The sequence below is a fragment of the Lonchura striata genome, chromosome 21, assembly GCF_050655825.1.
Source record: "Lonchura striata isolate lonStrDom1 chromosome 21, ASM5065582v1, whole genome shotgun sequence".
NCBI classification, from domain to species: Eukaryota; Metazoa; Chordata; class Aves; order Passeriformes; family Estrildidae; genus Lonchura; species Lonchura striata.
In genome coordinates this window covers 8,005,833-8,032,290 of record NC_140723.1, presented here as the reverse complement: position 1 = coordinate 8,032,290, position 26,458 = coordinate 8,005,833, and the positions used below count along the sequence as shown (strand labels likewise).

The following is a 26,458-nucleotide window of genomic DNA, read 5'->3' as shown; positions in this document are numbered from 1 at the left end:
ACCCCAAAATCCTTCCCCCAAATCCTGCAGAGCCAACCCCAAAATCCTTCCCTCAAATCCTGCAGAGCCAACCCCAAACTCCTCCAAATCCTGCAGAGCCAACAACCCCAAACTCCCTCAAATCCTGCAGAGCCAACCCCAAAATCCTTCCCCCAAATCCTGCAGAGCCAACTCCAAACTTCTCCAAATCCTGCAGAGCCAACTCCAAACTCCCCTAAATCCTGCAGAGCCAATCCCAAAATCCTTCCCCCAAATCCTGCAGAGCCAACCCCAAAATCCTTCCCCCAAATCCTGCAGAACCAACCCCAAACTCCCCCAAATCCTGCAGAGCCAACCCCAAAATCCTTCCCCCAAATCCTGCAGAGCCAACCCCAAAATCCTTCCCCCAAATCCTGCAGAGCCAACTACTCTAAACTCCCCCAAATCCTGCAGAGCCAACCCCAAACTCCTCCAAATCCTGCAGAGCCAACCCCAAAATCCTTCCCTCAAATCCTGCAGAACCAACCCCAAAATCCTTCCCTCAAATCCTGCAGAGCCAACCCCAAACTCCCCCAAATCCTGCAGAGCCAACCCCAAACTCCCCCAAATCCTGCAGAGCCAACTACTCTAAACTCCCCCAAATCCTGCAGAGCCAACCCCAAAATCCTTCCCTCAAATCCTGCAGAGCGAACCCCAAACTCCCCCAAATCCTGCAGAGCCAACCCCAAAATCCTTCCCTCAAATCCTGCAGAATCAACCCCAAAATCCTTCCCCCAAATCCTGCAGAGCCAACTCCAAACTCCCCTAAATCCTGCAGAGCCAACCCCAAAATCCTTCCCTTAAATCCTGCAGAGCCAACCCCAAACTCTCTTCCCGAAATCCTGCAGGATCAACGCCAAAATCTCTTCCCAAATTGTGCGGAACCAACTCCAAAATCTCTTCCCGAAGCCCTGCAGGGTCAACACCAAAATCTCTTCCCAGACATGACAGAACCAACACCAAACTCCCCCAAATCCTGCACAACCAGCCCCAAATTCTCTTCCCGAAACCCTGAAGGGTCAATGCCAAAATCTCTTCCCCGATGTGGCAGAACCAACCCCAAAATCTCTTCCCTAAACCCTGCAGGGTCAACGCCAAAATCTCTTCCAAGATGCGGCAGAGCCAACCCCAAACTCCCCCAAATCCTGCAGAGCCAACCCCAAACTCCTTTCCCCAGATGCTGCAGAATGAATCCTAAACTCCCCCAAATCCTGAAGAAGCGACCCTAAAATCTCTTCTCAAATGCTGCAGAATCAACCCCAAACTCCCTTCCCCAAATCCTGCAGGACCAGCCCCAAACTCCCTTATCCAAACCCTGCAGAACCAACCCTAAAATATCTTCCCAAAACCCTGCTGGGTCAACACCAAAATCTCTTCCCAAATTGTGCAGAGTCAAGGCCAAAATCTCTTCCCAGATGCAGCAGAACCAATTCCAAACTCGCTTCCCCAAATCCTGCAGAACCAACCCCGAAGTCCCCCAAATCCTGCGGAACCAGCCCCAAACTCTTCCCAAAACCCTGCAGGGTCAAGGCAAAAATCTCTTCCCAAATTATGCAGTCAAGACCAAAATCTCTACCCAGACGTAGCAGAACTAGCCCCAAACTCCCCCAAATCCTACAGAAACAGATGCTGCAGAATCAACCCCAAACTCCCTTCCCCAAATCCTGCAGAACCAAACACAAATTCCCTTCCCCTGATGCTCCTAACCAAACCCAAAATCCCTTCCCAAATCCTGCTGAAAAAACCCCAAACTCCCTTCCCAAATCTTTCAGAACCAGCCCCAAACTCCCTTCCCAAATGGTGCAGAGCCAACCCCAAACTCCTTTCCCCAGACACGGCAGAACCAACCCTAAACTCCCCCAAATCCTACAGAAGCAACCCTAAAATCTCTTCTCAAACGCTGCAGAATCAACCCCAAATTCCCTTCCCAAATCCTGCTGAAAAAAGCCTAAAATCCCTTCCCTAATTGCTGCAGAACCAACCCCAAGCTCCCTTCTCCAAATCCTGCAGAACCAAACCCAAACTCTCTTCCCAAATCTTGCAGGGCCAACCCCAAATTCCTTTCCTCAAATCCTTCATACCCAGCCCCAAACTCCTTTCCTCAAATCCTGCAGAACCAACCCCAAACTCCCTTCCCCAAATCCTGCAGAGCCAACCCCAAAATCCTTCCCCAGACACCACAGAGCCAATTCCAAACTGTCTTCCCAAATCCTGCAGAACACAAACTCCCTCCCCAAATCCTGCACAACCTACCCCAAAATCTCTTCCCAAACCCTGCAGAACCAAACACAAACTCCCTCCCCAAATCCTGCAGAACCAACCCCAAAATCTCTTCCCAAACCCTGCAGAACCAAACACAAACTCCCTTCCCCAAATCCTGCAGAGCCAACCCCAAAATCCCTCTCCAGACACCACAGAGCCAATTCCAAACTGTCTTCCCAAATCCTGCAGAACACAAACTCCCTCCCCAAATCCTGCACAACCTACCCCAAAATCTCTTCCCAAACCCTGCAGAACCAAACACAAACTCCCTTCCCCAAATCCTGCAGAACCAACCCCAAACTCCCTTCCCCAAATCCTGCAGAACCAACCCCAAAATCTCTTCCCAAACCCTGCAGAACCAACCCCAAGCTCCCTTCCCCAAATCCTGCAGAGTCAACCCCAAAATCTCTCTCCAGACACCACAGAGCCAATTCCAAACTCCCTTCCTCAAATCCTGCAGAACCTACCCCAAAATCTCTTCCCAAATCCTGCAGAACCAAACACAAACTCCCTTCCCCAAATCCTGCAGAGCCAACCCCAAATTCCTTCCCCAGACACCACAGAGCCAACGCAGAATTTGGGGCTGGCCCTTGGGGACAGGGAAGGATCCGCAGCTGGAAAATCGGGAGCTGCTGGTGCTTCCCAAGGGCGGAGCGGTACCGGCTGCTTTTGGGGTTTTCCCCATGGATCAGCTCCCAAATCACGCCTTAAATAAAGAAATGTGTCCCAAAAACCACCCGGCATTGCTGAGGGGGAGCGGAGAGGGGATGGAAAAATCTGGGAAGGAAATACCCAAGGAGCCCTTGCGTCCTGCACCTCGCTCAGCCCCGCTCCTGGATATCCTGAATGTCCTGAATATCCTGAATATCCTGAATATCCTAAATATCCTGCATATCCTGAATATCCTGAATATCCTGAATATTCTGAATATCCTAAATGTCCTAAATATCCTGGATATCCTGAATATCCTAAATATTCTGTATATCCTGAATATCCTGGGTATCCTGAATATCCTAAATATGCTGAATATCCTGAATATCCTGAATATCCTAAATATTCTGTATATTCTGAATATCCTGGATATCCTGAATATCCTAAATATGCTGAATATCCTGAATGTCCTGGATATCCTGAATTTTATGGATATCCTGAATATCCTGGATATTCTAAATATCCTGAATATCCTGAATGTCCTGGATATCCTGGATATTCTAAATATCCTAAATATTCTGGATATCCTGAATATCCTAGATATTCTAAATATCCTGAATATGCTGAATGTCCTGGATATCCTAAATATCTTGAATGTCCTGAATGTCCTGGATATTCTAAATATCCTAAATATCCTGAATATCCTGAATTTTATGAATATCCTGTATGTCCTGGATATTCTGGATATTCTAAATACCCTGAATATCCTGAATATCCTGGATATTCTGAATATCTTAAATATCCTTAATATCCTGAATGTCCAGGATATTCTAAATATCCTGAATATCGTGGATGTCCTGAATATCCTGAATGTCCTGAATGTCCTGGATATTCCGAATATCCTAAATATCCTGAATATTGTGGATGTCCTGAATATCCTGAATTGTCCTGAATGTCCTGGATATTCCGAATATCCTAAATATCCTGAATATCGTGGATGTCCTGAATATCCTGGGCATCCCTCAGGCCTCCCACGGATGGGAGAGGGAGCTGGGAATGCTCCCAGCTCATCCCTGTGTTTTAGGCTGGAAATGGGGCTGTGTATTCTATTCCAGTCTGTCGGAGCTGGGGCAGTTACCTTCTGTTCACTGGGCAGTTTTCTTTATCTCTTCCACAAACCAATCCTCCCTCCAGGAGACAGCTTCTGTCATTAATTATTAATTATCTTCTGTTCATGGGCCATTGAGTGTCCCTGCATGGCTGAGAAAATTCCATCATCCACTGGGAGATGCTCCGTGCAGGGGGAGGAGCCAAAAAATTCCTACTTGGATATAATCTGACCTGGGAACACCACAGCAGCTCTTCCCACTGCATTCCCAGAGGAGCAGCTTTGTTCCCCCTGCATTCCCAGAGGAGCAGCTTTCTCCCCCCTGCATTCCCAGAGGAGCAGCTTCCTTCCCCCTGCATTCCCAGAGGAGCAGCTTCCTTCCCCCTGCATTCCCAGAGGAGCAGCTTTATCCCCCCTGCATTCCCAGAGGAGCAGCTTTCTTCCCCCTGCATTCCCAGAGGAGCAGCTTCCTTCCCCCTGCATTCCCAGAGGAGCAGCCTCCTTCCCCCTGCATTCCCAGGGGAGCAGCCTCCTTCCCCCTGCATTCCCAGGGGAGCAGCTTTGTTCCCCCTGCATTCCCAGAGGAGCAGCTTTCTCCCCACTACATTCCCAGAGGAGCAGCTTTCTTCCCACTGCATTCCCAGAGGAGCAGCTTTCTTCTCCACTGCATTCCCAGAGGAAGCCCAGGCCCATCTCCCCCAGCCCTGGAGCTCCAAGGAAAACTCCCCCCTTGTGCAGATCCTGCTCCAGCAGAAGCACAGCTGGCACTGCAGGACGACACCGTGGGATGGGGCTGCTGCTGTCAGGGTCAGGAGCACACAAAATCACGGGATGTGATTCCATGCAGGTGCTTTATTGAGAGCTCTGGGAATCAGGGGTGCACACCCAAATCTGACACTGACACGGCTTTCGAGCTGAACGTATTTTATATTCTACCCTTATATAACTCACATATTAATTATTAAACTTATATTGTTCTGTTGTATACATTGACATGAGTTTCTTGTGATCTTTCTTAGGTCCCTGGCCACAGTTTCTCATGATTATTCTTAGGATTAAACAGTAATTATATTTAATTACTAAATAATCATCACATCTAACAATTATATCATTTATCATGTACTGGCTACACAGGTGCAGTTCTAGCAAGGTACAAAGTGTTCCTGTACTCAGGGTATTTATTTTCTTTTCAGGGCCTACTAAGCTTAATTTTCCTTTTAACCCTAAATCCCCATGATTTTAAACCCTTTTACTATCACTGCCACCACCCTGACCCACAAGGTGTCAGGGTCTGCTCTGACTCTGTCAGTAGGTTTTGTTTTTTTGGTGGGTTTTTTTGTACTATTACATTTGTATTTTTAGTTTTCCTAGTACAGAACCGTTATTCCCATTCCCATATTTTTGCCTGAGAGGCCATTAAGTTCAAAATACCAATTCAGAGGGAGGGGGTTTGCATTTCCCATTTCAGGGGAGGCTCTGCCCTCCTCAGCAGACACCTGCCTGTTCAAAGCAGGACACCCTGCCCGAGCAGCTGCCTGCCAGGACGGGGCTGGAGCGAATTATCCCAGCTCTGGGTCAGCTCCCACAATTTGTCAGACAAGGAGAGGAAAGGAAGGTCAAAAAGAGCCTCCTGTGGGAGGGGAAAAAAAAAAGCAAAAAAAAAAAAAAGCTGTTTTTCTCCTGCTCAGCCTAATCAGGACTTGATGTGGGAGAAAGATGGATGGGATGGATGAGGAAATAAATGGAAACAGGGCTGGGAAAGCCAAGGGGGCTGCAGCACCTGTTTGTGCTCAGGGGCTGCAGGAACCAGGTGGGAAAGGCTCTTTTGTGGCCTCAGCACACCCAGAATGTTCCATGGGGTCAGCTGAGGGCTCTTCCCAGCTGGGAAAATGGGATTTTGCCGGGTCAGGGCCTCAGCATACCCCGAATATTCCAAAAGATCATCTGAGGGCCCTTCCCAGGTGGAGAAAAGGGATTCTCCCAGCCCAGGGGCTCAGGACATCCCAGATATTCCATGGGGTCAGCTGAGAGCCCTTCCAAGCTGGGAAAATGGGATTTTACTGGGTCAGGGGATCAGGACACCCCAAATATTCCATTGGGTCAGCTGAGGGCCTTTCCCAGGTGTTGAAAAGGGAATCTCCCAGGTCAAGAGCTCAGCCCCAATATTCCATAGGGTCAGCTGAGAACACTTCCCAGCTGGAAAAATGGGATTCTCCCAGGCAAGGGTCTCAGAACACCACAAATATTCCATAGGGTTGGCTGAGGACCCTTCCCAGCTGGGAAAAATGGGATTTTACTGGGTCAGGGGATCAGGACACCCCAAATATTCCATAGGGTTGGCTGAGGACCCTTCCCAGCTGGGAAAAATGGGATTTTACTGGGTCAGGGGATCAGGACACCCCAAATATTCCATAGGGTTGGCTGAGGACCCTTCCCAGCTGGGAAAAATGGGATTTTACTGGGTCAGGGGATCAGGACACCACAAATATTCCATAGGGTTGGTTGAGGACCCTTCCCAGCTGGGGAAAATGAGATTTTGCTGGGTCAGGGGATCAGGACACCCCAAATATTCCAAAATATCATCTGAGAGCCCTTCCCAGATGGAAAAATGGGATTCTCCCAGCCCAAGGGCTCAGGACACCCCAAATATTCCACAGGGTCAGCTGAGGACCCTTCCCACCTGGGAAAAGGGGATTTTGCCGGGTCAGGGCCTCAGCACACCCCAAATATTCCCCGCTCCACCCTCCCAGGTGGGATCCCCTAAATCCCCGCACACCACGGTGGGGACATTTCCTCTGCTGCCTGTGACACCAGGGACGAGGGGGCATCACCGAGGCCACTGAGAGAATTCCCAAAAGAACAGGGAGAAAAATCCCAGCAGGATGCACAGATCTGGGGCCCGTTTGGGTTTTTTTTCTGCTGTCCCTGCTCGGTGCTGAGACTCTTCCTCTGATGTGGTGGAGATAAATAGGAAATATTCCATTTTAAACCCGGTTAGTGGAGCAGAACAAATGGCTCCTCGCAAATGAGATTATCCAGGGAATTCAGCCTGAATTCCTGCCGGCACATCCCAGTTCCCGGAGGTGGAAGTTGTTTGTAGGGTTTCAATGAACAGGTGAGTAGGGGTTTTTTTAATGGGAAATCACCTGGTTTTGGTTAAACAAGCCCTTGTGAGCAGGGAAACGTTTCACTGGGATGTTGGTTCCTGCAGGGCTGCAACGTTCCTGAAAAACTTCCTCAAGGGAATGGGATGGGGGAATGGGGGGAATGGGATAGAGGGGAGTGGGATTTGGGGGAATGGGATAGAGGGGAGTGGGATTTGGGGGAATGGGATTTGGGAGAAGGGGATAGAAGGAATGGAATAAAGGGGAATGGGATGGGGGAATGGGATAGAGGGAATGGGATAGAGGGAATGGGATTTGGGGGAATGGGATAGAAGGAATGGGGGAATGGAATAAAGGAGAATGGGATGGAGTAATGGGATAGAAGGAAGGGAATAGAGGGGAGTGGGATGGGGAGAATGGGATAGAGGGAAAATAGGATAGAAGGGAATGGGATAGAGGGAAAATAGGATAGAAGGGAATGGGATAGAGGGAATGGGATAGAGGGAATGGGATTGGAGGAATGGGATAGAGGGGAATAGGGTGAGGGGAATGGGATAGAGGGAGTGGGATAGGTGGGAGTGGGATAGAGGGGAATGGGATTGGGGGAATGGGATAGAGGGAATGGGATAGAGGTAAAATAGGATAGAAGGGAATGGGATAGAGGGGAAAGAGATGGAGGGAATGGGATAGAGGGGAATGGGATTGCATAGAGGGAAATGGGATGGAGGGAATGGGATAGAAGAGAGTGGGATAGAAGGAATGGGATAGAGGGGGAAGGGGATAGAGGGGAATGGGATAAAGGGGAATGGGATAGAAGGAATGGGATAGGGGGGAGTGGGATTTGAGGCAATGGGATAAAGGGGAATGGGATGGGGGGAATGGGATAGAGGGAATGGGATTGGGGTAATGGGATAGAAAAAATGGGATACAGGGGAATGGGATAGAGGGGAATGGGATTGGGGAACTGGGATAGAGGGGAGTGGGATGGAGGGAGTGGGACTGGGGGAATGGAACGGGGGGAATGGGATGGGGGGAATGGCACAGAGGTTCCACTTCCACGTGAGGGTTCCTAAAGCCAGGCTGAAGGCCCAGCCCCAAGCTCTGCCCAGCGCCGCAGCTTTACCCCTCCACACAGAATTAATACCAATTTTAAATAAAATTATGTTCCCATGGAACAAACCAGCTTTTGGCCACTGTTTGCCATCAGTGTTTTCCAGCTCTAAGTTTTACAAGTTCTGTTTGCCAGGGGTGATTCAGCTGGCAGAGGAGATGCTGCTAAAATCAAATGTAAACATTGTATAAATTCTTATAATTTATATTAAATATAGTTAAATATAAACTTTAAGCCCATCGCTGTGTTTTTCTTCCCTATCTAACCCTGGCTCTGAGCATGGCTCAGAACATGTAACGTAAATAAATAAAAAAGTATTCTAAAGATTTTACTCTGATTCTTATTACTCCTTCTTTTAATTACTGTTAATAAATTTTTCTTGATACCCTTTTAAAATTTTAAACCTAGGTTACCTTTCTCCTAATCCTACCTGAAAACAAAAAAAATAAATACATTAATCACCCCCTTGCCAGGGGTGATTTCAGCTGGCAGAGGAGATGCTGCTAAAATCAAATATAAACTTTAAATAAAGTAAAATCAAATGTAAACGTTATATAAATTCTTATAATTTATATTAAATATAATAAAATATAAACTTTAAACCCACCCCTGTGTTTTGCTTCCCTGATTATCCCTGTCTGAGCTGGAGCTCGGGGAAGGTGCCAAACACCAGGAAGGGCTGGGTGCTGTGAGGAAGCTGCAATATTTTGTAAATAAATATATATTTTATCAATATTTTATCAATATTTTATCAATATTTTTTTTTAAATTTATGAATATTTTATAAATATTTATCTCCTGGCAGCCAAAGCTGAACGTTTTAAGAGCTGCACGGGAACATTTCGGGGCCAGCTTTGATGCTGGCACCCTGGGAGGTGCAGGAGGGGCAGATTTGCTGCTCAGCCAGGCTGGGCTTTGCAGCGCCTCCATCGAGATCTCCTCTGCCAAGAAAAGCTCTCGGAGGGTTAAACCCGGCTCAGCAAAGCCTGCTCTGAGTGTGGCAAACCCTCCCCAGTGCTGACCCCCAAACCCCACGGTGTCCCTGGGGACTGGGGACGCTGAAGCCTTGGCCACCCTCCTTACTGGGTTTACTGGGCTGGAACTGGGAGCACGAAGGTTTTGGTCCCTGCCCTGGCTGGGGAGGAAGTTTTGGGGTAGAAGTTCTGCTCCTGAAAGCCCCGGGAGGTTCCGTTTGGTTCGGGGCCAACAGGACAGACCCTGCTGCCCTAAATGGGTTTGGTGTGGGGCGGTCGAGAAACACAAACAGGGCCTGGGGCTCCTCCAGCGCTTTGGCCTCTGGAAAACCCAACCATTCCCACCCTGCCGGGCACCAGGGGCTCAAGGACTCGAGGAAAGGCAGAACAGCACAAAAAGGCAGCTCCAAGGTTCCCATCCCAGCACAAAATCCGCGATTTGATCTAAAATCCGCTTTACTGATCCCCTTCTGCGGATGGAGGGTCCTCTGGGATCACTACGATGATCCTGCATCCCTCAAAGGAGGGGGATCAGGCTCCAGGGAGCACTTCCAGCTGTGGAATTCTCCCTTTGGGTCACGCATTCCCTGCCCCACACATCCTACAGAAGCTGGCCCTACAGACCCTGAACCTGACCACGTTCCCAATTCCACACCTCCCACCATCCCAGGGTGCTCCAAGCTGGCCTGTTGGAACTCAAAATGTCCCTCAGACATTTCTGGAGGTTCCAGACCCCACTCAGAAGCATTTGAGACCCTGGCAGGCAGCTGGAAACAGCTGTGATTTTGGGTTTGAGCATGGAATGATTTACCAACCTTGCAGGAGGAACAAGAAATCACAAAAGTTTAGATATTATAGTAGAAGTAGTCACAAAGTGGAGGGAAGAATTTTTGAGTGCTGTACAGGGGGGTTTTGGTTTTGTACATGGGGGTCAGAGGTTTTAAGATGGATTTGGGATTTGGGCCTGTCCTGTCTTCCCTCTTTCTCCTTCCTCACCTCCATGTTCTTGGTGATGTTGGCACTCACAGATTGGTTTAGAGTAGAAAAGCACCATTTAATATAGGTAATAGGCATTGGGGAAAACTGTAACCATGTAACACGTAATGTACATATAAAAGATAGAAAAGCACCATTTAATATAGGTAATAGGCATTGGGGAAAACTGTAACCATGTCACACGTAATGTCCCATATAAAAGACAGCAGCAGCCCTGGGTGGGAGAGAAGAAGCAGTCGGGGTCAGAGAGGATGTCAGGGTGTGTGTGTGCCTCTGCCTGAGCTGGGAGCAAACCACAGCAGCCCCAGGAGAAAATCTTTGAGATAACTTGCAATAAACTGCCTTGAGACCAACAACAGAGACTGCTGAGCCTTTCTTTGGAAGCTCGGGTGGGAGGAGAGACTTTTCCACCACACGGAGCCACCCCGACCCAGGGTGAGCTCTGCCACTGGCCTTGGCCACTTCCAGGGATCTCCAGCTGCTCTCCCAGCTCCCAGCCAGGAGCCTCCTCCCAAAATCCCTCCTAAACCCTCCCTCCTCCAGGGAATTCCCGTTCCCCATTCCCATCCCCCTGTCCTCGCGCCCTTCCCGCCCCCCCTGCTCAGATGCTGGGGCTTGGAATTCAAATTCAGGCAATTCTTCCTTGCCTGAAGCTCAGGTGAGGGAAGATTTTCTGCTGGATATTGCAGCTCCTTCCCATGGAAAAGGGAATTTCTCGGTGCGGTAAACGTGAATGCAAATGTAATGCAAAGAAACAAAAAAGTATCCTAAAAATTTCATCCTGATTCTTATTACTCTTTCATTACTAAAGAATTAATTTATTAATTTTAAATCAATATATTAATTTATTAATGAATATTTTTAATATATTAATTTATTAATAAATAATGTTATAATCTATTAATTTTAAAATTGTAAACCTACTTTATCTTTCTCCTAACCCTACCTCACAATAAAAAATAACTACATCAATAATTAACCAACACTGAAGCCATCCATGGAATTCCTTTTGTGGGGCCAAGGTGTTGCAGCCCTGAACGAAATATCCCCAAAATTCCCAGATCCCAGAATTTCTCCAAGGCTTTTTATCACCCCCAGGTGATGCTGAGGAGCCAAAAACACCCTCTGGGGTATTTGGGGTGAAATCCTGGCTGATTTTTTAGATGTTAAATTTCACAGCCTCCAATCCCTGGTTCAACCACAGCACTGGGAAAAGAAGGAGAAGATTTGGAAATATTCCCTCTGCACCAGGGAATATTTGTGGAAAACACTCCCAGTGGAGAAACTTCCAAGTTGGAAGTGGATTATTTGGACAGTTTTGTTTTACTTCCCGCTTCTTCCTGCTGGTGAAATAACAGAAATAAGCAGCGAGGGTTGTTGGTAACCAACCCTAAAAATGGAACAGCTTTGGGAAAACCAGTCCACAACTGGGATTAACCTAATCCAGTCCTGGACAATTAATTTGTCAATAGTCCTGGACACCTAATTTTTTAAAATTAATAATTAGGTAAATTATTAATTCCAGCTCCCCAACCCCATGGCTACTGGCCCCAGTGGCTTTTGTGACACCGACATCGCTTGGGGATTTCATTTCTACGCTTACAGAAGAATCTCCTGGCAAAAGGATTTTCCTGCTGAAAACCACCCCACAAACAAATTCCCCATTGTTTATGGGAAATGGACTGTTCTGGGGAAAAGTCCCTCCACCAGGAATGCCAGGCAGCAAAGCTTCAAAGTTGTCACAAAATCCCTTTTAAAGCTTTTTTTCTTTTCTCCCCACATCAAAACTTTGACGTCATCCATGAGATAATTACAAGAACGGGTGAAAAATCCCAGAAAATATCCAAGATCAAAACCAAAGCTCCCGCTAAATGAACAGAGCGAATTCCTGTTAATTCCCTGATGCCGCGACATTCACGGATTGTTTTCTGGGAGGGAGGGAGGGAGGGAGGGAAGGGCAGCTCGCAGATGGGTGAGAATTCCTTCCCCTGAGTCAGGACAGGGATAAATCCCTGGAATTCCCACGGAAATCCACGCGGGCTCACCCCTGGCTGGGCCCAGCCTGGGATTAACCCGTTGTCACTCATCATCCCTGGGAGCCAGGGCTGGAATGTGCATCCCGAGCACCCAAAGGTGACCCCGCCAGACCCCGTGCAGGCAGCAGGGCACGGAGTGGGAACGGGAACGGAAACGGGAATGGGAACGGGAACCGGGAACCGGGAAAAGGAATGGAAACGGGAACAGAAGTGGGAGTGGGAACGGGAATGGGTAGAGGAACAGGAGCAGGAACAGGAGCAGGAGCAGGAGAGAGAGCAGGAGGGGGAATAGGAGCAGGAACAGGAATAGGAACAGGAGCGAGAGTGGGAATGGGAATGGAAATGGGAGCGGGAATGGGAATGGGAATGGGAATGGGAATGGGAACGGGAATGGGAACAAGAGTGGGTATGGGAATGGGAATGGGAATGGGAATGGGAATGGGAATGGGAACGGGAACGGGAATGGGAATGGGAATGGGAACAGGAATGGGAACGGGAACGGGAATGGGAATGGGAATGGGAATGGGAATGGGAATGGGATGCAGAAATAGGAATAAGATGCAGGAATGGTAATAAGATAGGAATAGGAACAGGAACAAGAATGGGAATAGAAATAGGAATGGGAATAGAATGCAGGAATGGGAATAGAATGCAGGAATGGGAATAGGACACAGGAATGGGAATAGGAATAGGAATAGGAATAGGAATAGGAATAGGAATAGGAATAGGAATAGGAATAGGAATAGGAATTGGAATTGGATGTAGGAATTGGAATTGGATGTAGGAATAGGAACAGAAATAGGAATAGGAATGGGAATGGGAATAGGAGTTGGATGCAGGAATAGAATAAGACTAGGAATAGGATGCAGGAACGGCTGCAGGAAGAAAGCCACCCCTGAGCTGTGATCCAGGGGAGGAGTGGAACAAGGACCAGATGTGGGGCAGCTGTTCTCCAGTCCCTCTCTGGGGTCACAAACCCGTCCGTGCCTCTGCCCCCACCCCACACGGGGAGCTCAGGGATGAGGAGGATGGGCAGACACTGATGAGGTCCCTCATGGAACCATGGAATGAACCATGGGATGAATCATGGGATGAACCATGGAATGAGTCATGGGATGAGTCCCAGGGTGGTTTGGAGGGACCTCAAAGCCCACCCAGTGCCACCCCTGCCATGGGCAGGGACACCTCCCACTATTCCAGGGGGCTCCAAGCCCCATCCAGCCTGGCCTTGGACACTTCCAGGGATCGTGGGGCAGCCACAGCTTCCCTGGACAGCCTGTGCCAGGGCCTCACCCCATCGCAGGGAGGAATTTCTCCCAGATATCCCATCTGAACTGTCCCTCTATTAGTCCAGAGCCATTCCCCTTGTCCTGTCCCTCCAAACCTCGTGAACACCCCCAGAGCCCTGCTCTGAGCTGGCCCTGCTGCCTTAGAGCTGGTTTTAACCCCAAACCCAACTCTTGGCTTAAAAACTCAGCGAAGACAGCAGAGACCCCCCGAGGTGTGGGAAGATCCCCTGCTGGATGTGCCCACGTGGGTTTATCGGGCATGGGGCTATTTTATTTTTTATTTTTTTGCACCAGGTCCTGCCTGAGCGCTGCCTGCAGATCCCGAGAGGCGGCGGAAGATCAGCCCTGAGACGCAGAAAATCAGGTGGTGGGAAGGAGCCGCCCGTGCCAGGCTGCTGGGATGAGAAAGGCAGCAGGAATGTGCCTTGGAGAGCAGCTGCTGCACAGCCCTGGCAGGAGCCTCCTCACCCAGGGCCTGGGAGCAGGGAGGGATGAGTCTGGGACAAGGGAAAAGGGCTTTATACATTTATTTAATGAATTTTTTTGTTTGTTTGCTTGTCCTTCCTCCCTCTGTTCTCGCAGATCCTTGGGAAAAGTTTTGTGCTCTCCTTGGAGTTTTGGTGCTCTTCCTCCTCAGTGCCCCTCGTGCCCATCCCACAGTGTTCCCCAAACTCTTCTCTCCCTCAAAATTCCATTTTTTCCCATTATTTACCACAGGAACATCCATTTGCTATCCCCTGCTTGACAGCTTGTGCCCACCTACACAATTAGGGCAGAACCGTGCAAAACAAAACGGGGGAATTCACACATTCCAACCCTGGGTGGCTTCATTCCCTTAATGAGCCACTTTCCCAGGCTCCAAACATCCCTGATCCTACACGGACACCCAATCCCCACTTCTGAACTCCCTGGGCCGAGATCAAAGCCAGGCCAGCATAAGTTGTGCTGGATTTCCTTCTCCAGTCTCCACAGCCAAGTCTAGAGGGATGATGGCTCCAGGAAAATCCAGGATTTCCCAGGAGGAAGCAGCGGGGAGGTGACAGCTCCAGGAAAATCCAGGATTTCCCAGGAGGAAGCGGCAGGGAGGTGACAGCTCCAGGAAAATCCAGGATTTCCCAGGAGGAAGCGGCGGGGAGGTGACAGCACCTGCTGGGAGTGCTGGGAGCGCTGGACAATTCTTTGGGAAAAATCCTTAACCAGGAGGGAGGGACACCCCCATTCCTAGGAGGGGAAAACCCCAAAAGCTCAAAACATTGAAGGGGAAAACCCCAAAACTCTTGGGCAGTTCCTGGGTGAGCACATCCTCATCCCAATGCCCCCAGGCAAACCCAGCCTGGTTCCCTTTGGAAAAGCTCATTTTCCTCTGGAAAACCTCATTTTCCTTTGGAAAACCTCATTTTCCTCTGGAAAATCTTGTTTTCCTTTGGAACACTTCATTTTGCTCTGGAAAAGCTCATTTTCCTTTGGAAAAGTGCATTCTGCTTGGGAAAACATCCTTTTCCTTTAGAAAACCTCATTTTGCTCTGGAAAAGCTCATTTTCCTTTGGAAAAGTGCATTTTGCTTGGGAAAGGTCATTTACCTCTGGAAAACCTCCTTTTCCTTTGGAAAACTTCATTTTGCTCTGGAAAAACTCATTTTCCTTTGGAAAAGCTCATTTTCGTCTGGAAACCCTCCTTTTCCTTTGGAAAACCTAATTTTTCTCTGGTAAAGCTATTTTTCCTTTGGAAAAGCTCATTTTCCTCTGGAAAAGCTAATTCCAGGAGCGTTTCTCCAGCAGGAGAGAGCCCCAAGAGTCCTTTCCCTGCTCCCACGGCACGTGGGATTCCTGCCGGGAGCACGGACTGTGGGGGTCCCCGTTTCACTGCTGAGACCCTCCCAGTCCCCAATCCCCATTCCCCAATCCCTCCCCCTTTCCCGAGGGATCCCATTATCCCAGGATCTGCCCATCCCGGTGCTGTTTGCACACGCCGCTGTCCCCCTTTATGTGGGACACATAAGGGGCTCCATGTGCCGCTCCCACCAGGGCCATCCATCGTGTCCATGTCAGAATTCCCAGCTCCAAACCCTCCCTTCCCGCTCCTCCCCTCTCCTACCCTCCCCCCTGCTCTTCTTGCGCTCCCAAGGGGGAGGAAAAAAAAAACCATCCCAAAACTGGTCTGAAAATTCACACGCGGGACTCGCCAACGTCGCAAAATCCGATCCGCTCCGCGGGGCCAGGCTGGGAAATCTGGGATTGCTCCAGCCGGGAATAAAACCCCCCCAGCAGGGACAGGCGGAGGGATGGCCTCCAAGAGAAAATGCCAAACTCTGCCTGCGGGTCCCAACGGGGATGCAAAGCCTGCAGCTGGTACCGCTGGAGAGGCCAAAGCCAGAGGGCCTCTCCGAATCCGTGGGAATGTGGGCGACTTGGACGGGACCCGAGGCAGAGCTGGGTTTGACCTCGGCTCCCACCTCGGAGCCGCCTCGTTCCCAGCTCCTCTCCAAGGGGAGGTGATGCCTAAAGATCTCTGGGCTTTCCCCCAGCTCTGTGGGACGCCATCCCAGGGTTACGTAGCTCCTGGTGGTTTTCCTGCATTTCCCCAGGATATTGGGATAAGAACTAATCTCCCAACGCGTCCCTGAGGGGTATTGCCAAGGAGAAGAACATTTTGGTTTCCAACCACAATCTGAGAAGAAAGCAGGGCCGAGAAGCCCTTGGGGCTGACGTGGGGTGAGTCCTGGGACAAGTGAACATCCCATTGTACCAGTCAGAAATCCGAATTAATCACCAAAATAACCACAATTATCCAAAGGTGGGAATGCCTGTTGTGCCCGTGCCCAGACGGAGTTCCCAGCACGGATCTGCTTTGATCCGAGGGTTTGAACCCGTTCAAGCAAAGGCTTTGCTCTGGTAAGAGGAGGCAGCGAAGGAGCAGCCGCGTTCTGGACGGGGATCATGGGGTTAGGCTGGGCTGAGCAGGGTTAGACCACGGAGAGCAGGGTTAGGCTGGGATACACAGGGTTAGGCTGGGCTGTGCATGGTTAGACCACGGAGAGCAGGGCTAGGCTGGGATACACAGGGCTAGGCTGGGATACACAGGGTTAGTCTGGGCTGAGCGGGGTTAGGCCAGGGAGAGCAGGGCTAGGCTGGGATACACAGGGTTAGTCTGGGCTGAGCATGGTTAGGCTGGGCTGTGCATGGTTAGACCATGGAGAGCAGGGCTAGGCTGGGATACACAGGGTTAGTCTGGGCTGTGCATGGTTAGGCCAGGGAGAGCAGGGCTAGGCTGGGATACACAGGGTTAGTCTGGGCTGAGCGGGGTTAGGCCAGGGAGAGCAGGGCTAGGCTGGGATACACATGGTTAGTCTGGGCTGAGCGGGGTTAGGCCAGGGAGAGCAGGGCTAGGCTGGGATACACAGGGTTAGTCTGGGCTGAGCGGGGTTAGGCCAGGGAGAGCAGGGCTAGGCTGGGATACACAGGGTTAGTCTGGGCTGAGCGGGGTTAGGCCAGGGAGAGCAGGGCTAGGCTGGGATACACAGGGTTAGTCTGGGCTATGCCGAGCGAGCCGGAACGTGCCGGGTTAAGCCGGCGGCGCGCAGCATTACTTAGGCCGGGCCCTGTGCGCGGTTAGGCCGGGCCTTACCTGGACGCGGGCCTCGGTGAGCTTGGTGCGCTGGGCCAGCTCCTCGCGGGTGTAGATGTCGGGGTAGTGGGTCCTCTCGAAGGCCTTCTCCAGCTCCTCCAGCTGCTCCGCCGTGAACGTGGTGCGGCTGCGGCGCTGCTTCCGCTTCAGCGGCAGGTCCGGCTCCGACTCCACGTCCGAGCCCTCGTCCAGGCGGTTCCCTGCGGACAGCGGAGAGACCCTCAGTCCCACCGGGAGAAAGCTTGGAACGGGAAAAGCCCAGAAAAGCCAGGAAAACCAAGTTTGGAATGGCGAACCTCCCTACGCGGGAACGGGGAAAACGGGAGCTTCCACTGGAGGGATTGATCCGCAGCCTTAGGAAAAGGCTGCGCATTGGGTTAGGGTAAAAAGAATTAAATTAGATTGATGTGAAAAGGCTGTAGGTTGGATTAATGTAAAAATATAATACACAGACATCAGGCAGAAAAATCACAAACTTATGGTTCTACAGTTGTAAGAATACGCCTTAAGTGAGAAACTTAATAAAATGATGAAGGGTTTTTAATGTAGGAGTGTAGTTAAATAGACTAAGCTAAGAGTTTAGAAGTTAGAATAGAATATTGGAACTATATAACTATATTATATATATTAGAATATAACTATAAATGTAGTCCATAGATTAGAATATAACCATAACTATATTCTATAGATTAGAATATAACCATAACTATATTCTATATATTAGAATATAACTGTAACTGTAGTCCATATATAAGAATATAACAGTACCAATATTCTATATATAAGAATATAACAGTACCAATATTCTATATATTAGAATATAACTGTAACTGTATTCTGTATATTAGAATATAACTATAACTATATTCAATATATTAGAATATAAGCATAACTATATTCTATACATTAGAATATAACCATAACTATATTCCATATATTAGAATATAACTATAACTATATTCTATGCATTAGAATATAACTATAACTATATTCCATATATTAGAATATAACCATAACTATATTCCATATATTAGAATATAACCATAACTATATGCCATATATTAGAATATAACTATAACTATATTCTATACATTAGAATATAACTATAATGATATTCCATATATTAGAATATAACCATAACTATATTCCATATATTAGAATACAACTATATTCCTTATATTAGAATATAATCATGTATATGTGTAATAGCCAATTAGGTAAAAGTATCCGCAGTGCAGCAAAATTAAGTGAAAGTAGTAAGTTAGAAAAACGAAACAACCTTTGTGACATCTGTCCGTTAGATTAAAAAGTTACAGATTGTCTTTTAACAAAGAACTCGTGGCTACTCGTGAGCTAGAAGTGGCTCCTTGCTCTCACAAATCTCACACTGCTAAAGTTGGTCTGAGTAATAAACCAGCCCAAAAACGCTCCCGTTCCCTCATTAATTGCAGCGAGAATCAAATTCCAGTTTGGGTTGGAAAGGCCTCCGAGTCCATCCAGTGCCACCGCCTGCCGTGGGCACCGACACCTCCCACCACCCCAGGGCACTCCAGGGGTCCGGGGCAGCCGCAGCTTCTCCGGGAATTCCATGCCGGGGGGAATTTCTTCCCAATATCCGAGAAAAGGAGTCCCTCAATTCCCCAGCCATGGGAATCCTGGAATCCCAGCACCTCAATTCCACAGCCATGGGAATATTGGAATCCCAGCACCTCAATTCCACAGCCATGGGAATCCTGGAATCCCAGCACCTCAATTCCACAGCCATGGGAATCCTGGAATCCCAGTCCCTCAATTCCCCAGCCATGGGAATCCTGGAATCCCAGCACCTCAATTCCACAGCCATGGGAATCCTGGAATCCCAGCACCTCAATTCCCCAGCCATGGGAATCCTGGAATCCCAGTCCCTGTCTCCACAGCCATGGGAATCCTGGAATCCAAATCCCTCAACTCCCCAGCCATGGGAATCCTGAAATCCCAGCACCTCAATTCCCCAGCCATGGGAATCCTGGAATCCCAGGCCCTGTCTCCACAGCCATGGGAATCCTGGAATCCCAGCACCTCAATTCCCCAGCCATGGGAATCCTGGAATCCCAGCACCTCAATTCCACAGCCATGGGAATATTGGAATCCCAGTCCCTGTCTCCACAGCCATGGGAATCCTGGAATCCCAGTCCCTCAATTCCCCAGCCATGGGAATCCTGGAATCCCAGCACCTCAATTGCCCAGCCATGGGAATCCTGGAATCCCAGTGCCTCAATTGCCCAGCCATGGGAATCCTGGAATCCCAGCACCTCAATTCCACAGCCATGGGAATCCTGGAATCCCAGGCCCTGTCTCCACAGCCATGGGAATCCTGGAATCCAAATCCCTCAATTCCCCAGCCATGGGAATCCTGGAATCCCAGTCCCTGTCTCCACAGCCATGGGAATCCTGGAATCCCAGGCCCTGTCTCCACAGCCATGGGAATCCTGGAATCCCAGTCCCTGTCTCCACAGCCATGGAAATCCTGGAATCCCAGTCCCTCAATTCCCCAGCCATGGGAATCCTGGAATCCCAGTCCCTCAATTCCACAGCCATGGGAATCCTGGAATCCCAGTCCCTGTCTCCACAGCCATGGGAATCCTGGAATCCCAGTCCCTCAATTCCCCAGCCATGGGAATCCTGGAATCCCAGCACCTCAATTGCCCAGCCATGGGAATCCTGGAATCCCAGCACCTCAATTCCACAGCCATGGGAATCCTGGAATCCCAGGCCCTGTCTCCACAGCCATGGGAATCCTGGAATCCAAATCCCTCAATTCCCCAGCCATGGGAATCCTGGAATCCCAGCACCTCAATTCCCCAGCCATGGGAATCCTGGAATCCCAGGCCCTGTCTCCACAGCCATGGGAATCCTGGAATCCCAGTCCCTCAATTCCCCAGCCATGGGAATCCTGGAATCCCAGCACCTCAATTCCCCAGCCATGGGAATCCTGGAATCCCAATCCCTCAATTCCCCAGCCATGGGAATCCTGGAATCCCAGTCCCTCAATTCCCCAGCCATGGGAATCCTGGAATCCCAGCACCTCAATTCCCCAGCCATGATAATCCTGGAATCCCAGTGCCTCAATTCCCCAGCCATAGGAATCCTGAAATCCCAGACTAGTTTGGGCTGGGAGGGACCTTAAATCTCATCCCACTCCACCCCTTCCAAGATCCCAGGTTGCTCCAGGCCCCATCCAGCCTGGCCTTGGACACTTCCAGGGATGAGGAATCTCCAGTTCTCTGTCCCGTGGACAGAGCATCCACTGGTTTTATGCTTTTTTTAGCATTTTCTACCAATTGTTTTCCTCACATTGCAGAGAGAACCTTGGAAAACGAAAACTTCCCACAGGAAAAGGGGAGCTCATAGTCCCCGATTCAAATTGTTACAGAAAAAAAGAACTTCCAGCATTTGGCTCATCTCCATTTTTCCTTGGAAATTCCTGTTTCAGAGTTGCCCGTTTTGCCCCCAAAAAGGCAGGAATGGAAATGTTGTCAACGAATGATGTTTGACTTGTGCTGCCCAATTTCCTCCCGTGTTTTACCAACTTGGAGGCTTCAGTTTTTAAAACTTAGGAAGGAAAAACTGGGAATTTTCACAGACGGGAAAAACCTTTCCAGCTCGGCATTGCTGGAGGTTGGGCTGCCCAGAGGACACAGCTCAGCTCTTCAACTCCCAAATTTCCTACGGAATTCAGGCGCCATCCAGTCCCTTCCCAATGTTTAATCAGTCATTCATTCCTCCACCTGGACTTTTCCCTTTCCCTTCTCCCTGCCTTGATCCCAGCACCAGGCACGGCCTCCCGAGGCTCTGGTGACCCCACAGGAGTGCAGCTGGAATAAATAAACCCGGTTTTGCTCCATGGTTTTCAGTGGGAGATCAAGGAGAAGTCCCCACATGGAAATCCCCCAGGTCCTCAGCAGCTTTTGGAGGAGCTGGAACTCCAATGTTGTCTCTCCTGGAGCAATCCAGTTCCAGAGATCTTCCATGTGGGGGTTATGGGTGCCCTGAGGGGTGCAGGTGTTGATTTTGGAGGGTCTCCTCCAGGCCACAAGATGTGCCCCCAGTCCAGGGCAGCAGAGAAGGGACACGGGAAACCTCTGAGCTGGGGACAGCTCTGGCCCTGCCACCTTTTCCTTCTTTCCCAAGAAAACAGGGGATTCACTGCACAAATTGATTTTTTCCCTTCCCAGCCTGGCTGTTGTTTTCCACAGGACCCACCCAGCCTCACTGAGAGCCAGAACCAAATCGTGCTCACAGCAAAGTCCTTTTTCTTTCGGGCCAACCTTTGCTAATTTAGGATTAAAGCAGGTCTTACATAAGCTCAGCTTGACCATAAAGTTCCCTGAAGTCTCTAACCGTGTTTTCCAGCCTATTTTTTACCCCTTTTTTGTTCAGCTCCTATATTATCATCACCCAAAAATCTGCTTCTTTTTTTTTTTTCCTTGGCAGCGCTGGGAGCTGCAGCTGTGGCTCCCGACAGCTGCTGGGGGGTTTGAGGGGTGGGAGGCACAGATTCCCCTGGAGCCGCCTCGTTTGTACTGAGATCACCACAAAAAGCCTCTGCATTCCTGACAAAATTCCTTTTATGTCCCGGGGCTTGTGGGACTTTGGAGAAGGTGCTGAATCCAGGGGAACTCTGCTCCAGGGGTGGTTTTTGAGAGGAAAAAACATTCCTTGGAGAGATTTTCCCTCCTCTGGGCTCTGGCATCCCATTAAGTGCCTTAAATGCGTTCAGCTTTTAGATCCAACCCCTTCGATTTCTGAATTTCTCCCCCAAAATCAGTGAGAAATTCCCTGACGCCTTCAGAGGGGCAGCACCTGCACCACACTTTAAAGATCCTAAAAAGAAATCCTAAAAAATGTCCAAGATTTCCCGCGTGTCGACAGAATTCATTTCTAAATTAGATTTTTGGGATTTGTCCACTTCCAGGGAAGGTCTGGGGTCTCCAGGAGAAGGAACATCTGTGCTTGAGAGCAGCAGGGCCGCACATCTGGGCCCCAGATGATGCAGGGCAGGTAGGAGCCCGCACATCTGGGCCTTGGAGGAGCAAAGGCACATCTGGAAAGCTCCAGCACATTCCCTGAAGCTCCATCATGAATGAGCTCGGCTGCTCCTCCCATCCCGCTCCCGGGATCCAGAGCTCCCCAGGGGCAGGGAAAACCACCCGGGAAAGGATCTGTGCCAAATTTCACCTGGGCAGGGAACCCCCCCAGCTCCCTTCCCTGATTTGGGCAGGGAACCCCCCCAGCTCCCTTCCCTGATTTGTCCAGGAGGTTTTGGGAGAGGACGAGGGATTGTCACCCTCTGTCCCCGCCGTGGTGCCGATTCCGGGGTGAAAAGGGTCGAGATCACCGATACCGGTATCGGGATAAACCTCTCCATTCCCAAGCTTCCCCACGGCTCCTGCCAGGCGTTATCCTCATTTTCCAGCCGTGCCAGAGCCAGCGGGAGCCACCCCCCACCCCCAGTGACCCCGGGGGCCTGGAAGGGCTGGGAACAGCAGCCACAGCTCCCGGTGCCAAGTGCCCGGCTCCTCAAAGCTGGAAGCGAGGAAAACTCCCAGGGAATGCCTGGGAGCAGCTGCTCCCAGCCGGAGCAGCTGCTGCTGTCAGGCAGGGATGTGGGGAAGGACAGGGAATGTTTTCCAGCTGGGCTGGGCTCCCGGCACATCCAGCACGCCCCACCAGCAGCTCCCTCACCTCCCAGCCCCACAGGTCGCCGTCATTCCCAAACCAGCTGGAATAGCCCAATCCATTCCCACATTCCCCCTAAATCTCCTGTGCCACTGGATTTCTGAAGATGTGGAGAATCCCAAAGCTGCGGCTTCAGCCCAAACTCAAACTCTTCATTTTTCCCAACCCATCCTTGTGTCAACAGTGGCTGCCAGCATTGCACACAAGAATTTTTCACCCAAATTTCCAGGGAATTTTGCCACAGGAATGGCCTGGAGGTGTTTTAGCCTCGCTCAGCATGGGCAGCCTGCAAAGGGGAAGGTGCAGAAATTTCCAGCAGCGCCTTGCTGGGTGGGAAGGGTGAAGGATGGGAAGCTGTGGGCTCCACTGGGAGCTCATTCTGGGAAAATTGCTGGGAAAAGCAGAGTCAGGAGTGAACAGAGGCGAAAACCTCCCAGGGAATGGGAAAACTAAAGGGAAAAGGGAAAACGAATGAAAAAAGGGAAAAATCAGGAGAGAAGGGAAAGCCAGGAGGGAAGGGAAAACTAAAGGGAAAAGGGAAAACTGAAGGGAAAAGAGAAAACCAGCAGAGAAGGGAAAGCCAGGAGAGAGGGGAAAACCAGGAGAGAAGGGAAAACCAGGAGAGAAGCGTGTGGGTTACAGGACTCGTGCTTATCCCACTGTATTTGGGGTTTTTAGGAGCAATCCCACTGTTTTTTCACCTCTTTTTCAGAGTAACTGCTCTGTAGCTCAGAGTGAAAAGCTCAAACTGCCCAAATCTCTTTGCTTTTAGAAAGAAATGGTTATAGAAAGGAATAAAAAGGCTGAGGCTTCATCCTGGGAGTGGCGGCAGGGATGCAGTGGGGAAGCTCTTCCTGCTGTTCCGAGGGAGATAATTCCAATGTCTGGGCAATTTTTGGGAGCCAAGGGGAGAAGTGGCCCCATGGAGGGACCTGCTGAGGGTTTGTGTGGGGCAGTGCCGAGTCCTGCACCTTCAGGAAGAGCTGGGAGAGGGAATAAACCCCCCTGGAGCAACCTGAGCAGAGCGGGGAAAGCCTTGTCCCGAGGCTCATTCCAGAGAGAGGAAATGTGGGAATTACGGCCCCAAAATCCCATTCCTGCGCAAAACTGCGGGTTCAGTTTGGGGAGCAGCGAGCAGGAGCCCTTTGGAAGGGTTTGGAAGGAGCAGGAGGAGGCTGGAACTGGAGGAGGGGACCAGGAAAAGCCGCCAGCAGTCAGGGCCTGGCCGTGTCCCCCGTCCCCATTCCCGTCTCCTCTTCCTCCCTCCTCTCCAGCCGCAGCTTCTGGGCTCCTCCTGGACCCGGAGTTAAATTAATCAACAGGATTAGGAGGCAGCGGCCCCAGCGAGGCCCTCCAGGCTCAGCCTGAGCCCGGGATGCTCCACAAGGAGCCGCAGCCGGTGCTGGAGCGGCCGGGAGCGGGGCTGGGCAGCGTGGGAGCGCATTCATTACGGGGGACGGATGGGGCGAGGGGAAGCAGAGCTGCGCGGCAGCCTCGGCCCTTCCCTCCCACTCCCTCCATCCCTGCAGCTGCGCCACCCTAAAAACCAACTGGGAGAGGTGGGAGGGAGCAGGACTGGGGAGAGGGATTGGGGATGAAATGGGGTTGGGGAGGGAGAGGGATTTGGGATGAAATGGGATTGGGGAGGGAGAGGGATTGGGGATGAAATGGGATTGGGAAGGGAGCGGGATTAGGAACAAAATGGGATTGAGGATGAAATGGGATTGGGGAGGGAGTGGGACTGGGGATGAAATGGGGTTGGGGAGGGAGAGGGATTGGAGATGAAATGGGATTGGGGAGGAAGAGGAATTGGGGATGAAATGGGATTGGGGAGGAAGAGGAATTGGGGATGAAATGGGATTGGGGAGGGAGAAGAATTGAGAACAACATGGGATTGGGGAAGGAGCAGGATTAGGAACAAAATGGGATTTGGGATGAAATGGGATTGGGGAGGGAGCAGGACTGGGGATGAAAAGGGATTGAGGAGGAAGTGGAATTGGTAAAAAAATTGAATGGGGAAGGAGCAGGATTGGGGATGAAATGGGGTTGGGGAGGAAGAGGAATTGGGGATGAAATGGGATTGGGGAGGGAGAGGGATTGGGAACAACATGGGATTGGGGAAGGAGCAGGATTAGAACAAAATGGGATTGGGGATGAAATGGGATTGGGGAGGGAGCAAGATTGGGGATGAAATGGGATTGGGGAGAGAGAGGGATTGGGAACAAAATGGGATTGGGGAGGGAGTGGAATTGGGAAAAAATGGAATGGGGAGGGAGCAGGATTGGGGATGAAATGGGATTGGGGAGGGAGAGGGATTGGGGATGAAATGGGATTGGGGAGGAAGAGGAATTGGGGATGAAATGGGATTGGGGAGGGAGAGGGATTGGGGATGAAATGGGATTGGGAATGGAGAAGAATTGGGAACAAAATGGGATTGGGGATGAAATGGGGTTGTGGGGAGGGAGCGGGATTGGGGACAGTGCAGGATTAGGGACAGAGTGGCTCTGGGGACTTGTGGAATTGGTTGGCTGGGCCGTGGCCACACCTTTTGTGCTGCACGTGGCTGCAGCAAACTCCCCCCGAAGCTGCTGCAGCCACGGGGATGCTCCATAAACCCCACCCGGAGGTGGCTGCCTGGGATTTAATGGGATGAGAGAAGGAAGGAAGGAAAACCCACTTGGAAGATCTGAGCAGCCCCAGGTGAGAGCCCCACAGAGGATCCCCTGTTCCAGACCTCTCCCTCCAGCCCAGCCCTGCTGCACGGGGATCAGTGGGATGGAGCAGCTCTCCGGGTGGGATTTGGGATAGTTCAGCCTGGAGAGGAGACTGAACCATCCAACAGCTCCGAGTGACCTCATTGTGGCCTTCACCAGCCTGGAGGAGCCACAGGAAAGATGGAGAGAGACAATTCCTGAGGGAGGGAGGACAGGAGAGACAGGACACAGGGAAGGGCTTCCCGCTGCCAGAGAGGGGTTTAGGTGGGATATTGGGAAGGAATTCCCGGCTGAGGGTGGGCAGGCCTGGCACAGGTGCCCAGAGCAGCTGTGGCTGCCCCTGGATCCCTGGAAGTGTCCAAATCCAGGCTGGATGGGGCTGGGAGCACCCTGGGATGGTGGAAGGAGTCACTGCCCATGGCAGGAGGATGGACCTGGATCAATTTTAAACTGCTCCCAACACAACCCAACTCAACTCAATCCAACCCAACTCAACCCAGCTCAACACAACCCAACTCAACTCAACCCAACCCAACACAATCCAACACAACACAACACAACTCAACACAACCCAACTCAACCCAGCTCAACACAACCCAACACAATCCAACCCAACAAAACACAACCCAACTCAACCCAGCTCAACCCAGCTCAGCACAATCCAGCCCAACCCAACACAACCCAAGACAACCCAACCCAACTCAACACAACTCAGCACAACAGAATTCAACTCAACCCAATCCAACCCAACTCAACCCAACACAACCCAGCCCAACCCAGCTCAACCCAACTCAACACAACCCAACTCAACTCAACCCAACCCAACACAATCCAACACAACCCAACTCAACCC

General features: G+C 50.5%; 1 protein-coding gene across 8 annotated transcripts in view; it reads right to left on the bottom strand.

Annotated features, from left to right (window-relative positions):
- Positions 1 to 26,458, bottom strand: part of PAX7 (paired box 7) — a 158,880-nt gene that overhangs the window by 74,213 nt on the left and 58,209 nt on the right. For all 8 annotated transcript variants that reach the window (XM_085559014.1, XM_085559019.1, XM_085559013.1 and 5 more), the window contains one exon: positions 17,174 to 17,373. In XM_085559014.1, coding sequence (XP_085415140.1) covers positions 17,174 to 17,373 — 200 coding nt within the window. The remainder of the gene's footprint in view (positions 1 to 17,173; positions 17,374 to 26,458) is intronic.